Source organism: Hyla sarda, chromosome 4 (genome assembly GCF_029499605.1).
Source record: "Hyla sarda isolate aHylSar1 chromosome 4, aHylSar1.hap1, whole genome shotgun sequence".
In the NCBI taxonomy this organism is placed as follows: Eukaryota; Metazoa; Chordata; class Amphibia; order Anura; family Hylidae; genus Hyla; species Hyla sarda.
Genome location: NC_079192.1, coordinates 50,904,771 through 50,926,423, shown reverse-complemented (window position 1 = coordinate 50,926,423; position 21,653 = coordinate 50,904,771). Strand labels below are relative to the sequence as shown.

The 21,653-nt window shown below is 44.2% G+C and overlaps 1 protein-coding gene across 5 annotated transcripts in view; it reads left to right on the top strand.

Annotated features, from left to right (window-relative positions):
* Positions 1–20,167, top strand: part of LOC130367904 (adhesive plaque matrix protein-like) — a 54,533-nt gene extending 34,366 nt beyond the window's left edge. For 3 of the 5 annotated variants that reach the window (XM_056570888.1, XM_056570889.1, XM_056570886.1), the window contains 4 exons: positions 7,964–8,017; positions 12,402–12,431; positions 13,008–13,052; positions 19,578–20,167. In XM_056570888.1, coding sequence (XP_056426863.1) covers positions 7,964–8,017; positions 12,402–12,431; positions 13,008–13,052; positions 19,578–19,630 — 182 coding nt within the window. In that variant the 3' untranslated portion in view covers positions 19,631–20,167. The remainder of the gene's footprint in view (positions 1–7,963; positions 8,018–12,401; positions 12,432–13,007; positions 13,053–19,577) is intronic. The other 2 variants (XM_056570890.1, XM_056570887.1) reach the window with 1 other exon arrangement.
* The last annotated feature ends 1,486 nt before the right edge of the window (positions 20,168–21,653 follow it).

The following is a 21,653-nucleotide window of genomic DNA, read 5'->3' as shown; positions in this document are numbered from 1 at the left end:
AAAGTGCCCCTTGCCCCCTTTCTGTGGCCCCTTGGCACAGAAATCCCCCAGGGTTAGCTTTTGATTAGGTAGGAACAGGTTAGGGTTAAAAAAAAATTTTTTTTTCAGCGTACATCAGTGGGGGTCCGGGGGTCCGGGGGTCCTGCTGGGTCGCTGCGGTCTGCCGCCAGCGTTTTTTTTTGGGCGCAGATCTTTTTTTTTCACCTAAGCATGTGTGCGGACCCTCTTAGTTATAAAAGAGCGGTCCGCCACCGTTTGTTAAAGCCCACCCGCCGCTGATCAGTCCCGTAGTACTGATCAGCGTTTTTTTTGTGGTGCCGGCGCTTTTTTCGGGTTTTCTAGCGCTTTTTTGCACCCATAGGCGGTCCGTGTCACCAGTAGCAGGCGTGTGCTGTGTGGCCGGACGGTACCTGTGTGTGTGGCGTGCCTCACCGCTGTCAGTGATTTATCACTGATCAGCGTTTTTTTGGGGGTAAAGGCACTTTTTCGGTTAACGCGTTTTGTTTTTTTTGCACCCATAGGCGGTCCGTGCCACCAGTAGCAGGTGTGTACTGTGTGGAGGGACCGTACCTGTGTGTGCAGCCTGTCCCACCGCTGTCAGTGATTTATCACTGATCAGCGTTTTTTTGGGGGGTTCAGGTGGGTGCATTTTTTTCGGGGTAAAGCGTTTTTTTATTTTATTTTCCGGGTTTTTTGTGTGGGGGTCAGTGAAAAAGCCACCAACCACTGTTCTGGGCTGAGTGGCCGGACCCCCCACTGACTTCTGCAACCCCTGCCGCACAAGCACTAATCAGTGCGCACACCACTGATTAGATAAACGCTTTTTTTGGCGCAGGGCTTTTTTGCGCTAGAAGTCCCCTTTTTATTTTATATTTTTTCTGTTAGGGCGGGTTAGTTTAGTTAGGTTAGGTTAGGGAGGGTTAGGGAGGTAGTCTCGCACCACACCACACACACCAATAAAGTTTCCCCCCCCCCCCCACACACACACACACACACACCAGTATCCCCATTAGAGTAGGGAAATGGCCCGCAGAGCGTTTTCGGCGGAGGAGGCATATGCCATAATTGCCTCCGACACCGAGAGCGGCTCAGAGGACGATGAAGACCCCACCTTCCTTATTTCATCATCCTCCTCATCATCTAGTTCTGATGATGAGCCACCAAGGCGGCGGAGAAGCCACCGTGTGGCGCCGCAAACCTCCTCTGTCCTTGACCCTGTAGTATGGCGCTCATACTAGTGAAGCCCCCCAGCCAAGATCACTGGTACATCGTACCGGAGAACTTGACTGGGCTGAGCCAGCGAACCACGAGCCCGTGATTCCTGAGTTTGTTGGCGACTCAGGAATGAAAATTAACATCGCCGGGTTCACTGAAAAGGACTTTTTCGGTCATTTTTTCAGTGACGACTTTGTTAATTTGATGGTTCCAACAGTTCGTCACCGCTAACCCGGGCTCACTTTTAGCTAGACCCGGCGGCTGGACTCCAGTCGATGCAGCCGAAATGAGGACCTTTTGGGGCCTCGTGCTGCATATGGGTATAGTTAAGAAACCCAGTGTCAGGCAATATTGGAGTGGGGACGTCTTTTACCAGACAACCCTCTACAGTATGGCCATGGCACGTTCCCGGTTCGAGGCCATTCGGAGATGTTTGCATTATGCTGATAATGCGGCATGTCCCCCCCGAACTGATCCTGCATATGACCGCCTGTATAAAATCAGGCCGGTCATCAATCACTTCGGGGCCAGATTTTGGGAGGCCTATGTCCTGGGGAGGGAGGTCTCTATTGATGAGTCTCTCATCAGCTTTAAGGGGAGACTCAGCTGCCGGCAATACATCCCTACCTAGCGGGCTCGGTATGGCGTGAAGATGTATAAACTTTGCGAGAGTACCTCTGGGTACACTTGCAAGTTTATAGTGTATGAGGGACGAGATTCCGGTTTTGAACCCCCAGAATGTCCCCCCACTCTAGGTGTTAGCGGGAAAATCGTTTGGGGCCTTTTGCACCCATTGCTAGATAAAGGTTACCACCTTTAAGTGGATAACTTTTATACTATCCCCTGCAGACTCCTATCCCCCGGGGTGAGTTCCGTACCTTTTCCCATGAGAACCTGTTGTTGGTCCGGTATAAGGACAAGAGGATGTCCTTATGCTCACCACTATTCATGGGAACAGCAGCACCTACGTCCCTGTGCAAGGTACCACGGGACCGGTCCTCAAGCCTGATTGTATTCTGGACTACAATCAGTATATGGGGGGAGTTGATCTTTCTGATCAAGTCCTGAAATATAATGCCATGCGGAAAACACGCGTATGGTATAAAAAGGTTGCGGTCTACATGGTACAGGTTGCCATGTACAACTCTTTTATACTGTACCAGAACTCTGGCAACACAGGGACATTCCTGGAGTTTCAAGAGGTAATTCTAAAGGCCCTCATCTATGGTGACCGTCAAAGAGCGGGTCAGAGCACCTCTGGAACTTTAGGTTCCCGGATCGTCCCCGGCCAACACTTTCCAGGTGTGATCCCTAATTTTCATTCCCCAGAATTCGGCTCCAATGTCCAGGATACATTGACTTCCAAATTTTAAACCAAAACACCCCCCCCCCCCCAAAAAAAAAAACAATACCTTTTTCCCAATACCCCAATATCTTTTTTTTTCTTCCCCCTAAAAAATGGGCCATGGGTCACAGAGTCAACAGCATTGGAGGTTTGCAGTTGCCTCAAATGTGCAACGCTCTCTCTCTCCACCTGAGCGGGTGCGCATTTGAGGTAACAGAATAGGGACAGCCCACACATCCCCTTCCCAGAATGATGATTCAGAGTATAGGGTTTGGGGAGGGAATCATTTTTACTTTTGGCTGTACTCTGGGTCATCATTCTGGGAAAATAATTAGCATATCAGTACTAAAATTGCAATTTTCTTCCCCCCATAGTACACTTCATCCATTCCTGGAAAATAAATGAAGGGAACGCCCGTCTGTTCAAAATCTCCACTTCACCCTATACACCTTCCCTAGGGGGTGTACTGTTTGTAATAGGTTCACATGTGGGTGTTCCTTATGTATGTAACTGTTAGGTCCGTAACAAACATCCGCCTCAACTGCGAAGAGTTCTCGCTGAGCTCTGTCGTATTTCCAGGCGACAATTCGGAGTCACATGTTAGTTGTTCCCAGAAAAATGAAGCAGAGCATAGGTTGAAAATTGCAATTTTCAAAAGCTACCCTTCATCCATTCCTGGAAAATAAATTTAGGAAACACCTGTGCGTTAAAAACGTCCTCTTTACCCCTACACCCATTCCCCAGGGTGGGTACTTTCTGTAATGGTGTCACATGTGGGTGTTTCATTTTTGTATTTTCCTCGGAATGTATGTACCGTATTTTTCGCCATGTAAGACGCTCCGGCATATAAGACGCATCCAATTTTAAAGGAGGAAAATCTAGAAAAAAAAGATTCTGAACCAAATACTGCAGTAAAATATTTTATATCAGTATAGTTCCCGCACAATAGTTAGCAGTATAGTTCCCCCACAATGATGGGCAGCTCCTCCCCCCTCCCCCCCACAATAGTTGGCAGTATAGTTCCCCCACAATGGTAGGCAGCTCCTCCCCCCCACAATGATTGGCAGTATAGTTCCCCCACAATAGTTGGCAGGATAGTTCCCCCACAATGGTAGGCAGCTCCTCCCCCCTCCCCCCCACAATGGTTGGCAGTATAGTTCCCCCACAATATTTGGCAGTATAGTTCCCCCACAATGGTTGGCAGTATAGTTTCCCCACAATGGTTGGCAGTATAGTTCCCCCACAATGGTAGGCACTGGCAGCTTCCCCCCACAATAGTTGGCAGTATAGTTCCCCCACAATGGTTGGCAGTATAGTTCCCCCACAATGGTTAGTACTGGCAGCTTCCCCCCACAATAGTTGGCAGTATAGTTCCCCCACAATGGTAGGCAGCTCCCCCCCTCCACAATGGTTGACAGTATAGTTCCCCCACAATAGTTGGCAGTATAGTTCCCCCACAATGGTTGGCAGTATAGTTCCTCCACAATAGTTGGCAGTATAGTTCCCCCACAATAGTTGGCAGTATAGTTCCCCCACAATGGTAGGCAGCTCCCCCCCCCACAATGGTTGGCAGTATAGTTCCCCCACAATGGTAGGCAGCTCCCCCCCACAATAGTTGGCAGTATAGTTCCCCCACAATGGTAGGCAGCCCCCCCCCCCCCCCAGACATACAGCTTCCAGCCATATACAGTGTACGGCTGGAGGCTGTATGTCTGTGTGCTGCCCCCACAGTGTTCCGGTCACCGCTCCTCTGGCCTGGTGTCACAATCTACTGCTATGGCCTTTGGACCATAGCAGTAGGTGCCGGGACCGGGGAGCGGTGACCGGAACGCTGAAGATTAAACACCGCCGGTCACTCACCAGGCCCCGGTCGGCGCGCGTCTTCCTCCGTCCTCCTGTCCTCCGGCGCCTCTATGGTTGTACGCACGGGACGTCACTGAGTTCCCGTGCGTACAACCATAGAGAGGAGGAGGATCGCAGGAAGACCACAGGAGGACCGGAGGAGGGCGCGCATCGGCCGGGGAATGGTTAGTGACCCGCGGACATCCTTATGTCCCGAAAAGATTTTTCGGGACATAGGGATGTCCGGCATAGGAAAACCTAGGATTTTATCTGCCCGGGCCGGCTCCTGTGTGCGGCTGCAGGCGGGGGCCGGCCAGAGCAGGTAAAAACTAATACTGTATATTAAAAACCAGGGGGCCTCCAGCTGTTGTGAACTACAACTACCAGCATGCCCAGACAGCCTTTGCCGGTCCGGGCATGCTGGTAGTTGTAGTTTCAGAACAGCTGGAGGCACCCTGGTTTTTAGAATACAGTTATTAGTAATTAACCTGCCCGGCGCCCGGAACTGTATGTTCCAGGCGTAGGGCAATAAACATAGCCGGTGTGAGGTGAAATGGTGGTCATGAGGCTGCTGCGGGTGGGGAGCGGGTAGTCAGCGCTGTACCGCACCGCTGCAGCCTCTGTACTTACCGCTGACTTCCCGCTCTCGCCCGCAGCAGCCTCGGGCGTATATTCGCCGTATAAGACGCACCAACTTTTCCCCCCACGTTTTGGGGAACAAAAAGTGCGTCTTATACGGCGAAAAATACGGTAACCGTCAGCTACTGATATGCCATAGACCACAAATACAAACTGACCTCTATGACTTCTGAGCCTTGTTGTGCGCCTGCCCAGCACATTACCCCATATGTGGATGTATTTCTTATAGTCAGGGGAAAAGCCCTCCAAAATTTGTAACCCAATTCCTCATACTACCCCATGTGAAAATGTTAAAAATTGGGTAACCCCAGCATTTTAGTGTAAATAAATCAAATTTTTCAATTTATGGCTAACTTTTCAAAAAACTTGTGAGGTGTTATTTCCCACTGTACCCCTTGTTACGTTCATTGAGGGGTGTAGTTTCTAATGTGGGTTTTTATTTTGCTGTTGGGGGCTTTATAAATGCACATGACCCCCGACTGCAATTTCAACAAAATTTTCACTCCTTCCATTCTGAACATTGTAGTGCGTCCACATAGCAATTTACATCCACATATGGGGTATTTTTTTTCTCAGACAAAATTTTCTAATTGTTTGCCCTATTACCCAATGTGAAAATGAAACATTTGGGGTAACACTATCACATTTTTCACTTTTACATCCCACTGTTCAAAAAACCTGTGAGGTGTAAGTACTCACTGTAACACTATTACGTTCCCCGAGGGGTCTAGTTTCCAAAATAGTATGCCATGTGGGCTTTTCTTTGCTGTCCTGGCACCATAGGGGCTTCCTAAATGCGGCATGCCCCCCGAGCAAAATTTGCTTCAAAAAAGCCAAATGTGACTCCTTCTCTTCTTAGACCTGTAGTGCGCCAGCAGAGCACTTTTCACCCCCATATGGGGTGTTTTCTGAATTGAGAGAAATTGGGCTTCAAATTTTGGGCGGTATTTTCTGCTTTAACCCTTTGTAAAAATGTAAAATTTTTGGGAAACCAAGCATTTTAGGTAAAATGTATTATTTTTGTTTTACATATGCCAAAGTCGTGAAACCCCTGTGGGGTATTAGGGTTCACTTTACCCCTTGTTACATTCCCCAAGGGGTCTAGTTTCCAAAATGGTATGCCATTTTTTTTTGCAGTCCTGGCACCATAGGGGCTTGCTAAATGCGACATGTCCCAAGAGCAAAATTTGCTTGAAAAAAGCCAAATGTGACTACTCCTCTTCTGATACCTGTAGTGTGCCAGCAGAGCACTTTTTACCCCCATATGGGGTGTTTTCTGAATTGGGAGAAATTGGGCTTAAAATTTTGGGGGGTATTTTCTGCTTTAACCCTTTGTAAAAATGTAACATTTTTGGGAAACCAAGCATTTTAGGTAAAATGTATTTTTTTTCTTTTTTGCATATGCCAAAGTCGTGAAACCCCTGTGGGGTATTAAGGTTCACTTTACCCCTTGTTACGTTCCCCAAGGGGTCTAGTTTCCAAAATGGTATGCCATGTGTTTTTTTTTTTTTTTGCTGTCCTGGCACCATAGGGGCTTCCTAAATGCGGCATGCCCCCAGAGCAAAATTTCCTTCAAAAAAGCCAAATGTGACTCCTTCTCTTCTGAGACCTGTAGTGTGCCAGTAGAGCACTTTTCACCCCCATATAGGGTGTTTTCTGAATCGGGAGAAATTGGGCTTCAAATTTTGGGGGGATTTTCTGCTATTACCCTTTTTAAAAATGTAAAATTTTTGGGAAAACTAGCATTTTAGGTACATTTTTTTTTTTTACATTTGCAAAAGTCATGAAACACCTGTGGGGTATTAAGGCTCACTTAATTCCTTGTTACGTTCCTCAAGGGGTCTAGTTTCCAAAATGGTATGCCATGTGTTTTTTTTTTCCTGTTTTGGCTCCCTAGGGGCTTCCTAAAGGTAACATGCCCCCCAAAAACCATTTCAGAAAAATGTTCTCTCCAAAATCCCCTTGTCGCTCCTTCCCTTCTGAGCCCTCTACTGCGCCTGCCGAACACTTTACATAGAATTATGAGATATGTGCTTACTCGAGAGAAATTGGGCTACAAATATAAGTAAAAATGTTCTCCTTTTACCCCTTGCAAAAATTCTAAAATTGGGTCTACAAGAACATGCGAGTGTAAAAAATGAAGATTTTGAATGTTCTCCTCCACTTTGCTGCTATTCCTGTGAAACACCTAAAGGGTTAACACACTTACTGAATGTCATTTTGAATACTTTGGGGGTGTAGTTTTTATAATGGGGTCATTTGTGGGGTATTTCTAATATGAAGACCCTTCAAGTCCACTTCAAAACTGAACTGGTCCCTGAAAAATATTGAGATTGAAAATTTTGTGAAAATTTGGAAAATTGCTGCTGAACTTTGAAGCCCTCTGGTGTCTTCCAAAAGTAAAAACATGTAAATTTTATGATGCAAACATAAAGTAGACATATTGTATATGTGAACAAAAATTTTTTATTTTGAATATCCATTTTCCTTACAAGCAGAGAGCTTCAAAGTTAGAAAAATGCTAAATTTTCAATTTTTTTTAATCAAATTTGGGGATTTTTCACCAAGAAAGGATGCAAGTTATCATAAAATTTTACCACTATGTTAAAGTAGAATATGTCACGAAAAAACATTCTCTGAATCAGAATGATAACTAAAAGCATTCCAGAGTTATTAATGTTTAAAGTGACAGTGGTCAGATGTTCAAAAAATGCTCTGGTCCTTAAGGTGTAAAATGGCCTGGTCCTTAAGGGGTTAAAATATATTGCCACTTTATACTGTAAATAACAGGGAATAAAGTTTATTATTGCAACACAATTTTGCTTTTATTACTTGAGTATAATATTGTCAATGTTTCTTTATTTTTTATTTTTTCATTTTTTGCTTGTATGAACAAAGTTATGTTTTCTTTCTTATTTACAGCAACAGTGGCGCCACCTGCTATTTTGTATACATCACCAACGGCATCAACACAAAGTATGATATGTTTCATTTAGTTTTTTATTACAATCTTGTTTCTTCTAATTTAAGTTGTTTGCCAGTCTCACTATAGAATTCAATGGCGAGGAGGCAGCTCCTGCATGTGGCCCTCTCTCCAAGTCTATTGGAGTTATGGAAAGAGTCAAGCAAGTAGTTTGGGACCCTGTTTCCCTAATAGGTGAAAGTCCCCAATGTTGTACCCAGAGCTATTAAAGGAGAACTCCAGCGAATATTAAGTTATCCCCTATCCTGTGGATAGGGGATAAGTAGTTGATCTCGGGGGGTCTGACTGCTGAGACCACGCACAATCTCAAGGACAGAAGTCCGACTCTTACTGAGAAAAACGTGTCATCTACCGGTAGACGGCACAAGCTCCATTCATTTCTATGGGAGCGCCGATGATGCCCGAGAGCTGTACTCAGGTTTTTTCAGTGCTTCTCACTGAGCGCAGGGGCCCGATCAGGAGATCGCGGGGGTCCCAGCGGTTGGACTCCCGTGATCAGTTACTTATCTCCTATCCTGTGGATAAGGGATAAGTTAATTTATAACAAATTCTGTGGATATATCCTGACTGTTCATCATTGGAATACCTTATAAAGACTATAGGAATTATTACATTTTTGCATTGCAGTAGTAGTAACTTTTTGTATTTTTCTGTTGCTCTCGCGGTGTATTGGCGTTCTGTATAGTACAGTTTGTATTTTTTTTCAGTGGAAAATTGTTACTAAATAATAATTTTTTTAATATTTTTTTTTGTTTGTTTTGGAAAACACTGACCAACAGTGGAAATAACAAAAGTGACCTTTTTATATATGTCTGTTTTAGCAAAGCAAATACTTGTATTCCCCCTTGAACTAAAAATGGCTTTAAAGCGTACCCGTCAGATTCAACAAAAATACATTTTTTTAAATATTTCACTCAGTACTTTATCCTGACCATGCACATCTAATTTTTATGTGTCTAGCACCTTTATTTATTTTTTTATTACACTTTTAATTGAGCTCACTAGTCTGAATTTCTCTCAAAGGGAGGGGCGTGGCCTCACTGTGCAGGTCTCCGCCCCCTCCCTCAGTATGCTGTCTGCTCACATCTCCCCTAGCATTAGCAAAACTACAACTCCCAGCCTGTCCTTACTGACAGTAGCGGGACACAAGCTGACAGTGGGAGGTTTTTTCCTCTAGCTGTGAGTCCTGCGCTCACAACTGTCAATCAAGGAATTGTGTCCATGACATAGGTGATGATGCATGGACACAGCAGGACTAGTATGTGTCCAAGCAGGCAGGGGGCGCAGTTGTTTGACTGGCTTTTTCAATATGAAATACTGAAAATGTTCTAATGAAAGCAATTGCAAAACCTATTGGTTTTGCATGCTTTACAACATATCAAAAGTTTTTGTATCTGGCAGTGCCCATTTAACCCTTTCATTGTGCTGTTCCTCTGATGCTGATGACCTACCCTAGAGTAAGCCTCATGTCCTGCTTTGTCTGCTCTTAGCAGCAATCCGCCGCTACCAGCAGACACACAGGGATCCGCAAGTCGCGCAGAAGCATGCGCAGTTTACTCATAGACATCGCAGAGCAGGGGGAGCGACCGTGATGTCTGTGAGTACACTGCACTTGACTCTCAGCTCCCTGTGTGTCTGCTTGTAGTGGAGGATTTCTCCTATGAGTAGACAAGGCACGATCATCAGCGCATCTGCAGCGTCAAATACGTTGCGGATGTACTATGTGTAACCCTACCCTAAAAAATTATAATTTTTTTTTTTATAAATGGGCAGTTGGGGGTGTGTCCCTGTATATCTGGTACTGCCTAATCAGTGCTGCCTGTGTCAGGCTGTGAAGGGATTCACCACTCTGACCAGGAGAATGGTAATACTAAGCCTTAAAGGGGTATTCCAGGCAAAAACTTTTTTTATATATCAACTGGCTTCGGAAAGTTGAACAGATTTGTAAATTACTTCTATTAAAAAATCTTAATCCTTCCAATAGTTATTAGCTTCTGAAGTTTTCTGTCTAACTGCTCAATGATGATGTCACGTCATGGGAGCTGTGCATGATGGGAGAATATCCCTTGCATGATGGGAGAATATCCCCATAGGAGCTGGACAGCTCCCGGGACGTGAGTCATCAGAAAGCAGTTAGACAGAAAACAGCAACTCAACTTCAGAAGCTAATAACTATTGGAAGGATTAAGATTTTTTAATAGAAGTAATTCACAAATCTGTTTAACTTTCCGGAGCCAGTTGATATATAAAAAAAAGTTTTTGCCTGGAATACCCCTTTCAATTTCCAGGAGAAATAATAGAGGAACATTACAATGCATAGATAATTTTTTTTATTAAACTTAATTTAAAAGGGTTATCCACAATTAGAAAAACAGTGCAAATTTTTTTCAAGAACAGCCCCACACATGTCCTCAGGTTGTGTGTGGTATTACAGCTTGGCTCTATTCACTTTATTAGAACTGAGCTGCAATACCACACACAGCCTGAATACAGATGTGGTGCTGTTTATAGAAGAAATCGACTCTGTTTTTCTAATCGTGGATAAACCCTTTAATTTTATATGTGTGATCGTATCTTATTTAGAAAACCTCAGGCAATTGCTCTATAAACCTATGATGTCAAAGTGATCTCACAGACATCCAATATGAGAGAGAGGAGCATGCTGGGAGGAAATTATATGTGTCCTCCTATCCTTCCTTGCCAACCGCCAAAAAATAAAAAATAAAATCAAAGATCATCTATATCAGTGGTCTTCAACCTGTGGACCTCCAGATGTTGCAAAACTACAACTCCCAGCATGCCCGGACAGCCAACGGCTGTCCGGGCATGCTGGGAGTTGTAGTTTTGCAACATCTGGAGGTCCGCAGGTTGAAGACCACTGATCTATATCGTAGTCTAGGAAATGTAAATATTTCTTTTTTTGTCATTCTCCTTTATGCCAATAGATAACTGTAAGATGTATATGTTAAATGTATCCAAGGTTAAAATTAAAATATGAAATATTCATATGATATTAGAGCGGGGTCAAATGTATAAAGGGACCTGTAATATGTACGCTAACATTACAGTCTAATATGCTGGAAGTAATGTCAGTATGGTTCAATATTCAGGTTTCCTATAATAACTAACAAATCACCCAAAATCATCCAGGACCCAGGAATAAACAGGTCATCTCCACCAAACATCACAGGCACGCGGTGCAGTAAGAGGCTCGATTGTGCGCCTGAATATCTGTAAGGTTTCGGCTGATTTATGATTTGTTCCCCAGTTTGTCCCCTGAAGATCCCGGTACCATCCTGGCAAAACATGTTGGGACCAAGATGTTTTTGTTTTGCTATATTTGGGTGTGTTTATCCCTTGGTCCTGGTTGATTACACTGGGTGATTTGTTTGTTATTACAAGAGACCTGAATATTGAGCCATTTTGACATCACTATGAGCACCTTAGACTCTAGTTCTTAGCATACAGACTACAGGTCCCTTTATACATGTAAGGCTGGGTTCACATCACATTTTTGCCATACTGTTTTCAATCTGTTTTTCTAAAGAAATCCGTATGGAAAAAAAACCCGGATGGAACAGTACGGAAAAAAGTAAACCGTATGCGTTTTTAAACAGTATACTGTTTTTAAAAGTGCATACAGTTCCGTCAGTTTTTATAGAAAAAAAACCCATACGTTTTTGAAATTTTTGTCCATTTTTAATTGGAGGGGTCTTCGGTGGGGACTTTAGGATTCAAATGCGCATGTGCAAAGTAAAAACGTATACGTCTTTCCCGTATGGAACCGTATACATGTGCGTTTCCCATTGACGTCTATGTTAAAAAAAAACGTATGCGGTTACAGTACGGTTTTTAAACCGGAGTCAAAACCGTGGTTGACTACAATTTTGTCTCCGGTTTAAAAACTGTACTGCAACCGCATGCGTTTTTTTTAACATGGACGTCAATCGGAAACGCACATGTATATGGGTTTTTTTTCTATAAAAACTGACCGAACTATATGAACTTTTAAAAACAGTATACTGTTTAAAAACGCATAAGGTTTGCTTTTTTCCCATACTGTTCCATCCGTTTTTTTGCCATACGGTTTTCTTTAGAAAAACGGATTGAAAACAGTATTGAAAAAACGTGATGTGAACCCAGCCTAAACCAGTTCTAATATCAGCTGAATATTTTGGATTCACTTTTCGATTTGGGGTATGAATTTTAACCTTGGATATTATTACAAGTTATCTTTGAAGTGCTGGTGATACATTGATTTTCTTTTTTCCTATTGCACGGTGCGGATGTTCTAGACAAATGTTATCTACTGTATGAGTTATGATGAATAGGTTAAACGCTAGAACAGTTTATGAAATGTTGTTCTGTCCTCTTTAGATAGAGGTTACGTTGTCCACCAGGCGCCAGGTATGTGATTTTATTTTTATAGTAACATTTTACATAATTCCGTGACATGTTAAAGTTTTCGTTTTTACTGACAGGGACACTTTAAATGACTATAATGAATGTGGGTTAAAGGGGTAGTCCAGTGGTGAAAAACGTATCCCCTATCCTAAGGATAGGGGATAAGTTTGAGATCGCGGGGGGTCCGACCGCTGGGGCCCCCTGCGATCTCTCTGTACGGGGGCCAGACTCTCCGGCCAGATAGCGGGTGTCGACCTCCGCACGAAGCAGCGGCCGACACGCCCCCTCAATACATCTCTATGGCAGAGCCGGAGATTGCCGAAGGCAGCGCTTCGGCTCTGCCATAGAGTTGTATTGAGGGGGCGTGTCGGCCGCCGCTTCGTGCGGAGGTTGACACGCCCCCTTCCCGCGGGCTGTCGGGGCTCCGTACAGGAGATCGCAGGGGGCCCCAGCGGTCGGACCCCCCGCGATCTCAAACTAAGGATAGGGGATAAGTTGTTCACCACTGGGTCACCACTGGACTACTCCTTTAATGTGATATAACTAGCAGATTCATCAGGGTTGTTCTTTATTTTCCAGTTATGCCCCCAGCACCTCAGCCCTCAGGAACCCTAGATGTTATACGTAAGTCACTTTGTAAATGAGTCCTATTTATCTAGCATGCTGGTGAAGGTTAATGGGGCACTCCGGTGGAACTTTTATTTATTTATTCATTTTTTTTAATTCAACTGGTGCCAGAACGTTAAACAGCTTTGTAAATTCCATATTCTTTATTATAAATTTATAATATTACATACATAATTTGAAAGAACAAACATACCCCTGGGGAGAGGAAAACAGCTTTGTAAATTACTTCTATTAAAAAATCTTAATCCTTCCAGTACTTATTAGCTGCTGAATACTACAGAGGAAATTATTTTCTTTTTGGAACACAGAGCTCTCTGCTGACATCATGACCACAGTGCTCTCTGCTGACATCTCTGTCTATTTTAGGAACTGTCCAGAGCAGCATATATTTGCTACGGGGATTTTCTCTTACTCTGGACAGTTCTTAAAATGGACAGAGATGTCAGCAGAGAGCACTGTGTTCCAAAAAGAAAAGCATTTCCTCTGTAGTAATAAGTGCTGGAAGGATTAAAGGGGTATTCCAGGAAAAAACCTTTTTTATATATATCAACTGGCTCCAGAAAGTTAAACAGATTTGTAAATTACTTCTATTAAAAAATCTTAATCCTTTCAGTACTTATGAGCTTCTGAAGTTAAGGTTGTTCTTTTCTGTCTAAGTCCTCTCTGATGGAGACAGGTGTCATCAGAGAGGACTTAGACAGAAAAGAACAACCTTAACTTCAGAAGCTCATAAGTACTGAAAGGATTAAGATTTTTTAATAGAAGTAATTTACAAATCTGTTTAACTTTCTGGAGTCAGTTGATATATAAAAAAAAGTTTTTTCCTGGAATACCCCTTTAACTGTAAAGAACGTGGGTCTATTGAACAAGAAGATAATACCTCTGCTTTCTGGTTCATAGGTAAAACAGAGAAGTTCAAAAAGAGTAGGGCGCATTCAACGCCATTAATATTATGTGTAGTTCATATGTTGGTAGGTCATCTTTACATGTCCGGAATTTCCGTGCGGAAAAACTACATGAATACAGTCCCATTGTATTCAACAGGATTCTACTGCTCTGTGCACATGGTGGATTTTCCATGCCAGATGTTTCCGGCATGGAAATTCAATTTTCAGTGTTGGCAAAAAGAATGAATCTGTTCATTCTTTCTGCAGACTCTGCATGGAATGCATAGTCGTCTATGAGATAAAGCATTTCTGTGCGGTCTTCACCAGTCTCCGAAATGTCCGCACAGAACACGGATTTTCCATGCAGATGTTCCGGACGTGTGAATGTAGCCTATATACTCGAGTATAAGCCAAGTTTTTGTTTTGAAACATCTGGAGGTCCACAGGTTGAAGACCACTGCGGCCTTCGTCATCATCCAGACCCCCCTTTTGTTTTCTACTCACCTCCCCTCGGTGGGAAGGAAGGGTGAGTTGGCCCGGGCCATCCATATTCGACCACCTATGCTGCAGGGACCGTCCGGTGCTGAGGGTTAGTCGTTCCGGGCTGTCCATCTTCACCGGGAGGCCCTCTTCTCCGCTCCGGGCCGGCCCCAAACTAGTGACGTTGCCAGGGACGTCAGTGAGCAGCAGACGTCCGTGAAGTCCCTGCGCATGAACGTCCCTGCGCGTAGTCGTCAAGGCAGCGTCACTAGTTTGGGTGGTACTTAGCGCACCAGGACGTACATTTACGTCCTAAGCATAACCACCGTATCCTGTGGGATACAATCTGGTGGACTCAAGTCTTCATGTTACATCAGCGTTTCCCAACCAGGGGTGCCCCCAGCTGTTGCAACACTACAACCCCCAGCATGCCCGGACAGCCTTCGGCTTTCTGGACATGCTGGGAGTGGTAGTTTTGCAACAGCTGGAGAAACTCTGATTAGGAAACACTGAGTTACACGGATGGCATGTATCTGAATGGCAACACATAATGGCCCTGATTTACTATTGTAAACCCGACATGTTTTGTTGAGTTGTGCACCAGATTCTGGTGCATTGCGCCAGAAATTCTGTCTGTGCCAGAATTTACACCAGGATTGAAAAAAAACCCGACAAACTCTCCATTTTACTGAGAGAAGACGAAAAATGGGCGTGGCTGCCGAGAAAAGTGGGCGTGTCTGCTGAAAAGGAGCATGTCCACGACATTTTCACAAAAAAACAACTTTTTTATTAAAGGGATACTCCCGTGGAAAACTTTTTTTTTTAAATCAACTGGTGCCAGAAAGTTAAACAGATTTGTAAATTACTTCCATTAAAAAGTTAAAAAATCTTAATCCTTCCAGTACTTATTAGCTGCTGAATACTACAGAGGAAATGGTTTTCTTTTTGGAACACAGAGCTCTCTGCTGACATCATGAGCACAGTGCTCTCTGCTGACATCTCTGTCCATTTTAAGAACTGTCCAGAGTAGGAGAAAATCCCCAGCAAACATATGCTGCTCTGGACAGTTCCTAAAATGGACAAAGATGTCAGCAGAGAGCTCTGTGTTCCAAAAAGTAAACCATTTCCTCTGTATTATTCAGCAGCTAACAAGTACTGGAAGGATTAAGATTTTTTAACCCCTTCCCGCTATAGGACGTATGCATACGTCCAATCATCCGACACGTTCGCGCAATTGGATATATGCATACGTCATAGCGATCTCCTGCACTGCCGCGGGCAGCGCAGGAGATCGGCGACAGGACCCGGCTGTCAATCACAGCCGGAGACCCACCGCAGCTGCCGGAGGCGCGGTTGCGCTGGTCCCGGCAGCATTAACCCCAGAGATACTGTGATCAATCCTGCATCTATGGCGTTGACAGGGGGAGCGATCTCCCCCTGTTCTCCAACGGCGGCGCCGCGATACGATCGCGGGTTGCCGTTGGTTGTTATGGCAGCAGGAGGTCAGATCATGGCCTCCTGTCTGCCTGCTACGGAAGCCTGTGAGATCCAGCCAGAGGCTGTACAGTGTGCAGCTGATCGGTCATACTGTGCTGCAGTACAAATGTATTGCGGCTTAGTATAACCTGTAAAAAGTGTAAAAAATAAAATAAAAAGTTCTTCAATAAAAGTATGAAGTTTAAAAAAAAATTAAAAAAAATGCCCTTTTCCCAATAAAAGCCCTGTATTATCACCAAAAAAGATCAAAAACACAAATCATATACATAATAGGTATTGCCGTAATGAAGTGTACTATAAAACTATAATGTAAATTATCCAGCACGGTGAACGCAGTAAAAAAAAAAAAAAAGGTAGCACAAAGCACAAAAATTATATTAATAAAAAGTTATGGCTGTTGGAAAATGAATGGCAGAAAAAGAATTTTGCTCAGAAACGGAAAAAGAACATAAGAAGCCATATAAAAGGGGTATCACCATAATCGTACCGACCCACAGAATAAATGTAACATCACCTTTACCGCACAGTGTACACTATAAAAAAAAATTATAAAAAAATAACGCCAGAAATTTTCCAGTTTTTCACAATATTTTGACGTTTTTCACAAAAAATGCATCAGTTATATAAAGTACAATATGTCACGAAAAAACTATCTCAGAATAACTCTGCTCAGAAAAAGCGTTCTGAAGTTATTACCATTTAAAGAGATACATGTCAAATTTAAAAAAAAGAGCCTGGTCATTGAGATAAAAAATGGGTCGGTCCTTAAAGTGGTACTCCACCCCTAGACATCTTATCCCCTATCCAAAGGATAGGGGATAAGATGTCTGATCGCGGGTGTCCCGCCGCTGGGGACCCCTGCAATATAGCATGCGGCACCCACCTTTTTCTGGCCCGAAAGCGCTGGAGGGTCTGGGTCCCAACCTCGGGAACGGAAGTTCGTGATGTCACGACTCCACCCCCGTGTGACGTCACGCCCCGTCCCCTCAAAGCAAGTCTATGGGAGGGGCGTGACCCTTTGGATAGGGGATAAGATGTCTAGGGGTGGAGTACCCCTTTAAGGACGGACCCATTTTTTATCTCAATGACCAGGCTCTTTTTTTTTATTTGACATGTATCTCTTTAAATTTACAAATCTGTTTAACTTTCTGGCACCAGTTGATTTAAAAAAAAAAAAGTTTTCCATGGTAGTACCCCTTTAAGGTTTCCACAGAAAATGTGGTGGATTTGAGCTGAGGGAAACCCGACAGATCAGAACATGTGTAAAAAAAAAAAAAAGTAAAAAATTTAGGGAAAAAGGGAAAAATGTAGGGAAACCTTAGTAAATACCATGGGAAAAAAATTGTAGGGAATTAAAACCCACAAAAGACTGACTCTAAATTCCATTTGCCCTAAAAAAGGCTTTGGCTGTCAGGGCATGCTGGGTGTTGTAGTTTTGCAACAGCTGGAGGGCCACAGTTTGCAGACCACTGGTTTGTGGTCTGTAAACTGTATTCCTTCAGCTGTTGCAAAACTAAACAGCTGAAGGGGACCGGCGAAGACGTTCACTTACCCTTCCGAGGCTCCAGCGACGATCGGTGACGGAGATCGTCGGGCAGGAGTGTCTTATGGCAGTGTCGTGCGGCTCAGGATCCTACGGAAGCCGGTGAGTTGCCCAAGCCCTAAAACAGTGTTTCCCAACCAGGGTGCCTCCAGATGTTGCAAGACTACAACTCCCAGCATGCCTGGACAGCCTTTGGCTGTCCAGGCATGCTGGGAGTTGTTGTTTTGCAACATCTGGAGGCACCCTGGTTGAGAAACACTGGCCTAAAACACTGTGCCCGGCCTCTGCCCCACCTTACTGTAAGGGCATGCTGGGAGTTGTAGTCCTGCAGCTGGGGGCAGGGGACAAGCTTGTCACTTGCCCACACATCTCCTGCACCACACAACTACAATTCCCAGCATGTCCTTACTGTAAGGGCATGCTGGCAGTTGTAGTCGTGCGGGGCGGGAGATGTGTGAGCAGGTGATAATAAATGTACTAACCCAGTATTTTTTCTTCTCATTTCAGATCCGTGTATCCTGTGGACTCCTTCGGATTCGGTGGACTACTTCGATGACCAGCGTTTTTCTTTGTTTGATTTTAATAAAATGGTTAACGAGGGCTTGTGGGGGGAGTGTTTTTTGTAATAAAATTTTTTTTAAACCTGTTGTGTTTTTTCCTTACTTTACTTGACAGGCTTAGTAATGGAAGCTGTCTTATAGACAGAGTCCATTACTAAGCTGGGCTTAGCGTTAGCCACAAAAACAGCTAGCGCTAACCCCCAATTATGACCGGGGTACCCAACGCGACAGGGGTGCCGGTACCAACAGGCCCGGAGCGTCAAAAATGGGGCTCCTGGGCCTAGGCGGTAACAGGCTGACGTTATTTAGGCTGGGGAGGGCCAGTAACAATGGTCCTCGCCCACCCTGGTAACGTCAGGCTGTTACTGTTTGGCTGGTATTTGGCTGAGAATAAAAATAGGGGGGACCCTATGCGTTTTTTTTAAATAAATAATTAAATATTGAAAAAAAAACACATAGGGTCCCCCCTATTTTTATTCTCAGCCAAATACCAACCAAACAGTAACAGCCTGACGTTACCAGGGTGGGCGAGGACCATTGTTACTGGCCCCCCCCAGCCTAAATAACGCCAGCCTGTTACCGCCTAGGCCCAGGAGCGCCATTTTTGATGCTCCGGGCCTGTTGGTACCGGCTCTTCCCGGCACCCCTGTGGCATTGGGTACCGGGGTAATAATTGGGGGTTAACGCTAGCTGTTTTTGTGGCTAATGCTAAGCCCGGCTTAGTAATGGACTCCGTCTGTAAGACAGCTTCCACTACTAAGCCTGTCCAGTAAAGTAAAAAAAAAAAAAAAAAAAACACAACAGGTTTAAAAAAAATGTTATTACAAAAAAACACTCCCTCACAAGCCCTCGTTAACCATTTTATTAACATCAAGCAAAGAAAAACGCTGGTCGTCGAAGTAGTCCACCGAATCCGAAGGAGTCCACAGGATACATGGATCTGTAGAAGAAGTAACAAAAAAAAAGAGTGAGTACATTTAGGGAGAAAAACGGTGTTAAAAATAATGTAATAAACACACACACACACTAAACGCCGTTTACCACTATTCTGAGCCATGACTACAATTTAGTTATTGAATTATTTAGATGTGGTGAAAAAGCTAAAAAAAAAAATAAAAAATAAAACTCTAAAACAAAAGATCCAGAAGGAAACCTAGCAGCCAAACCTATTCGGACAGCAGGAAAAAGGAACAGACTATTTTTTCGACTACATGAAGTAAATTTCCCACTTTTGCCTATGTGTGCCAAATTTATTAACGCCGTGCAACAATTTAGTAAATTTGTCGCACATAGTCAAAAATGAAGTAGAAAAAAACAGGGTATAAACCAGACTACATAGTAAAAGATTAGTAAATGCCCCTCTAAGTGGCTCACCAGCTGTTTCAGAACTATCATGATGGGAGTGGTAGCTTCGCAACAGCTGAAGAACCACTGGTTGGGGATCACTTCCCTTAAAGTGCATTGGGAATGTCTACCAAAATGAATGTCCCAGCTGAGGTCGATTCCTATTTTACAGGTGTTCAGTATCTCATTGTTACTTTCTCCCCTTTTATAGGTAATTTCTTGGTTTGTTGTCTTAACTGTTTGATCAAGAAAACAAATTCTTGAGGAAGTTTTGTTACGATGGAACCATCCCATGGGAGAAATGAAGAAGATCCCAAAAGAAACATATTAAAGGACTTGCCTCCATATTAAAAAAAAAAAAAAGGTCAAAATTAACCCAAATACAAGCCGTCCTTCTGTTGAGGTTGACTGTGTTGTTGAGATATAGGGTGTCCTCTATGCTCTAGCATGTGAGGCTTGTATGTTTCTGGTGAGTAACATGAATGGATCCATCAGAGGAAGGAAAGACAACCTTTCCAGAGCCAGGTCCAGGTCCTGGCCGATTGCAGTTACGGAGCCTCCATCAGAGCCAGGTCCAGGTCCTGGCCGATTGCAGTTACAGAGGAAGCTAAAAGCACAATATTACCTCTGGTATCTACAGGGTTGATTCTCACACACCAGATGAAACATTGCATGCCTGTGCATATAAAATAAGCTCTATAGGTGGTATATTGAGGGGCATACAAATGTGTATATTATTTACATTGTGGGGAAAATTTGTAGAAATATGTAAATAAAAAAAACAACATAAACAACTGTTTAAAGGTGCAATGGTTTTGTTCCCATTTTTTTAATGAGCTATCCGTTCCTTGGGGCATATGATAGAGTTGGCACGTGATAGGGTTGGGCACATGATAGGGATGGCAAAGCAGAACAGTCATTGTGGAAAGTCCAGTCACTGCCAAGCATATTGAGACCGAGCCAGGAATCTGCATATAACTGAAGTGCAGATCATCTGATCCTGACATGTCGCACCATTAACCTCTGTATAATGACCAGGTCCTAACATCAGAATGAAACGTTTATACATATATGTATAGACACGTCAATGGGAAATTTCTAGGTTTTATTATTATTATTATTATTATTATTATTATATAAACTAAGTCAAAAGTATTACCATAAGACTAGGTTTCCACTTGTTTTTTTTTTGTAAACCTAAAAAAAACGCCAGCAAAAACACCAGAAAAACTGCCACAGGTTTTTCCTGAGTTTTGGCAGTTTTTCTGGCGTTTTCCCTGGTGTGTGGAAACAGCCAAATTTGTACCCTGTGGCAGTTTTCTCACTGCCTTCAGGTACCACTCTGTGGGTCGGATGCTGAGCGCCCGGTCCACAGAGTGTAAGGAGACGAGGAGTGATGTGCAGCATCACTACTCACCTCCCCAGGCCGTATAGTATACAGGGGGGTATAGTGTACCCATGTATACTATACAAGAGACGGGAATCCTGTCACTATACTGACAGGACTCCCTGCTCCTATAGCCCCTTTGGGCGGTATACAGTATATACAGCTATCTATAGATAGCTGTATATAGTTGTTACGCTATGCGCTCCGGCCTCACACACTGGCCGTGAGCGCATGGTCCCCTTACCTTCTGCTGCTGACGGGGCTGGGACTCGCACTGCGGGACGCACCCGCATGCGAGCCCCAGTCCGTCACTCTCCGGGTGTTTCCCTTGGCTCTGCTTCCACCTCTCTGCTCCGGCGCATGTGTCCCCGTCCCTTAGGGCGTGCGCGCACCGGAGCTTTAAGATTTAAAGGGCCAGTATGCTCATTAGTGTAACCACCTGTGTCTTGTTGATAAATTCCTCCACCCTCCTCAGTTCTCTGCCGGATCTTTGTTGCCTTGTGCCCTAGAGAAAGCGTTCCTTTGTATTGCCCTGCCGTATACCAGATGTCCTGCTCTTGTGACCTTGACCTTGCTTCTCTGCCGCCTGCCTACTGAACTTCTGCTACGTCCCGACTACGCTACTGTGCTGCCTGCCCTGACCTACAGCTATCCTGACTACGAGTTGTCTCATCCCTTCTGTGCTTCGCATCTCCTCAGCCGCCTGTGTGGTCGAGCCGTTGCCGGGGGTTACGACCTGGGTGTCGCCTGCAGCAGCAAGTCCATCCTGCTTTGCGGCGGGATCTGGTGAAGACCAGCGGCACCTTAGACTCCGTTCCCTGGCACGGTCCGAGTCATCTGCCACACAGGTCCAGCGGATCCACATACACCGGAGTTCCTGTCTTCAGAAATGTGAGTGTT